Genomic DNA, 2,275 nt, shown 5'->3' with positions numbered 1-2,275 from the left:
ACGCAACCCTGCTTCATATCATTGCTGACAGTGAAAGTGTCTGTGATATTACTATTTGAAAGGACATGACCAGTCATGCCATCGTGGAAGAGCCTAATCATTGACACAAACTTTGGAGGACATCCGATGCGCTCAGGGACTGCTCAAAGTGCCTCTCTGTTGATGGTGTCAAAAGCTTTGGTCAATCGATGAATACAGAGTATAGAGGTTTTTTCTGTTCAATGCACTTCTCTTGAAGCTGTCTTAGGGCAAAGATCATGTCCACAGTACTCCTGCCAGGCCTGAAGCCGCACTGTGCCTCAGGGAGTGTCTGTTCAGAAACTGTAATGAGTCTGTTAAGAATGACCTGTGCAAAGATCTTTCCAGGAATCGAGAGGAGGGAGATGCCCCTGTAGTTTCCACAGTCCGACTTACTTCTTTTGTTCTTATAAAGGGAGGCGATTAGGGCGTCTCGAAAATCGTCTAGCATTATCTCCTCATTCCAGACAGTTAGAAGGCCGTCACAGAAGCCCTCAAGAGCATTGGGGGCCACTGCCTTGTAGATCGCAGCAGGGATGCCATCCTTTCCCGATGCTCTGCCAGAGGTTGTCTGGTGGATCGCTTTCTTGTCTCCTCGATGGTAGGGGGGGGGTTGCGAGTAAATCCTGTATGGGTTGTTGGGTGATCTGATTTAGGGACTCTGATTCAACTGATGAGGGCCTGTTCATCAAAGTGCTGAAATGCTCCTGCCAGCGTCTGCTGAGACCCTCCTGGTCCTTGATGAGCGTCTTCCCATCTGACGACAGTAGTGGAGCACTGCCGGGTGCAGAGGGGGCGAAAACAGATTTCAATGAGCTGAACAGTTTATTTTATGTTATTAGTATCAGCATAGTGCTGGACTTCAGATGCTTTGTTCTGCCACCACTGATCCTGCATTGCTCGGTGATCGGTCTGAACTTTGGCCTGGAGGGCCTTGAACTTCTCATGATTGGAGATGGATAACGAGTCATTTAGCCATTCTATGTGAGCCTGGTTCTTGGTATATATGGCTTCTCTGATCACGTTGTCGTTCTCATCGAACCAGTCTTCATGGGTTCTGGTCTTTGCTCCAAGGACTTCCTTCGCAGTCTCATTTACTGCTTTCTTGAAAAAGGCCAATTACTCTGTGCTGCCCTCAGTGGTCATACGATCTTGGAATTACTCATCTAGCACTTTCTGGAATCGTGCCTGATAGGAAGGGCGTTAAGCCTGGCAACATTGTAAGAGGGACTAACAGTTTTGGGTCAGTTTCCGTGGGGTGGCGCAATGTGTAGTGTCAGTACAGCCGTGACTAATCTGTGGTCAGTCCAGCACTCAGCGCCTCTCATGGCACGGGTTACACGGACGTCATTGATGTCTCGTTGGCGGGCGATGATTAAGTCAATCATGTGCCAGTGTATTGACCTTGGGTGCATCCAGGTGGTCTTATACTTGTCTGCCATTCTGAACAAGGTGTTGGTGATGCAAAGACTGTGCTCTGCACACTTGCTGAGAAGGAGCAGACCATTGTCATTGATGTTGCCTACTCCGTGTCTGCCAAGAACGCCCTCCCAATTGCTGTAGTCTCTCCCCACCCTTGCATTAAAGTCTCCAAGGGTGACTAGTTTGTCGCTTGGTGGGGTTGACCTGATGACTTGGTCAAACTGTTCGTAAAACTTCTCCTTGGCATAATCTGGGCTTGTGAGTGTAAGGGCGTAAGCGCTGATGATGGTGAGATGCCTGATCCTGCTGAGAGGAATGCGCAGTTTCATGAGGCGGTCGCTGATTCCAACTGGTAGCGCAGGAATGCTCTTCAGCAAAGCTGTCCTGATGGCAAACCTGACACCATGAATCCGGTCTTCTGCTTGCGGCTTTCCTTTTCTGGAGAAGGTGTATCCACCTCCTTCTTCTCTCAGAGATCCCTCGTCAGCAATCCGGGTCTCGCAAAGTGCGGCTATATCTGTATGGTAACGCTGGAGTTACCTTGCGATTAGCGCTGTTCTTCTTTCAGGTCTTGAGGAAGTAGCTCTATCCAACAAAGTTCGAACATTCCATGTCCCGATGATAATTTTTTTCTGTGTTTTTAATTGTTCGACCGCTATGTGGATGAGTCCGTCAACTGCGGTAAGTTGACCAGACACTAGAAGGGCAAGCATTTGTTTGGGGTACCTTTTCTAACCCCTCCCTAATGTGAGGGTGGGCAGTGCTATCCTAAAGAGGTTGACGAGTCGCCCACAGGTGCTGCCTAACTCTCGTGTTGCCTTTCAGAGAAAAGAGC

The 2,275-nt window shown here is 48.9% G+C and overlaps 1 protein-coding gene across 1 annotated transcript; it reads right to left on the bottom strand.

Annotated features, from left to right (window-relative positions):
- Positions 1-1,262: 1,262 nt before the first annotated feature.
- LOC145277450 (protein CFDP2-like) lies at positions 1,263-1,769 on the bottom strand. Its single transcript, XM_080128811.1, has one exon. It carries the CDS (start codon positions 1,767-1,769, stop codon positions 1,263-1,265), a length of 507 nt encoding a protein of 168 aa, XP_079984937.1.
- Positions 1,770-2,275: the final 506 nt, after the last annotated feature.

Source organism: Euprymna scolopes, chromosome 6 (assembly GCF_053919585.1).
Source record: "Euprymna scolopes isolate OS-2025 chromosome 6, ASM5391958v1, whole genome shotgun sequence".
NCBI lineage: Eukaryota > Metazoa > Mollusca > Cephalopoda > Sepiida > Sepiolidae > Euprymna > Euprymna scolopes.
Note: the sequence above shows the minus strand (reverse complement) of the source record. Positions and strands in the feature narration are given on the sequence as shown.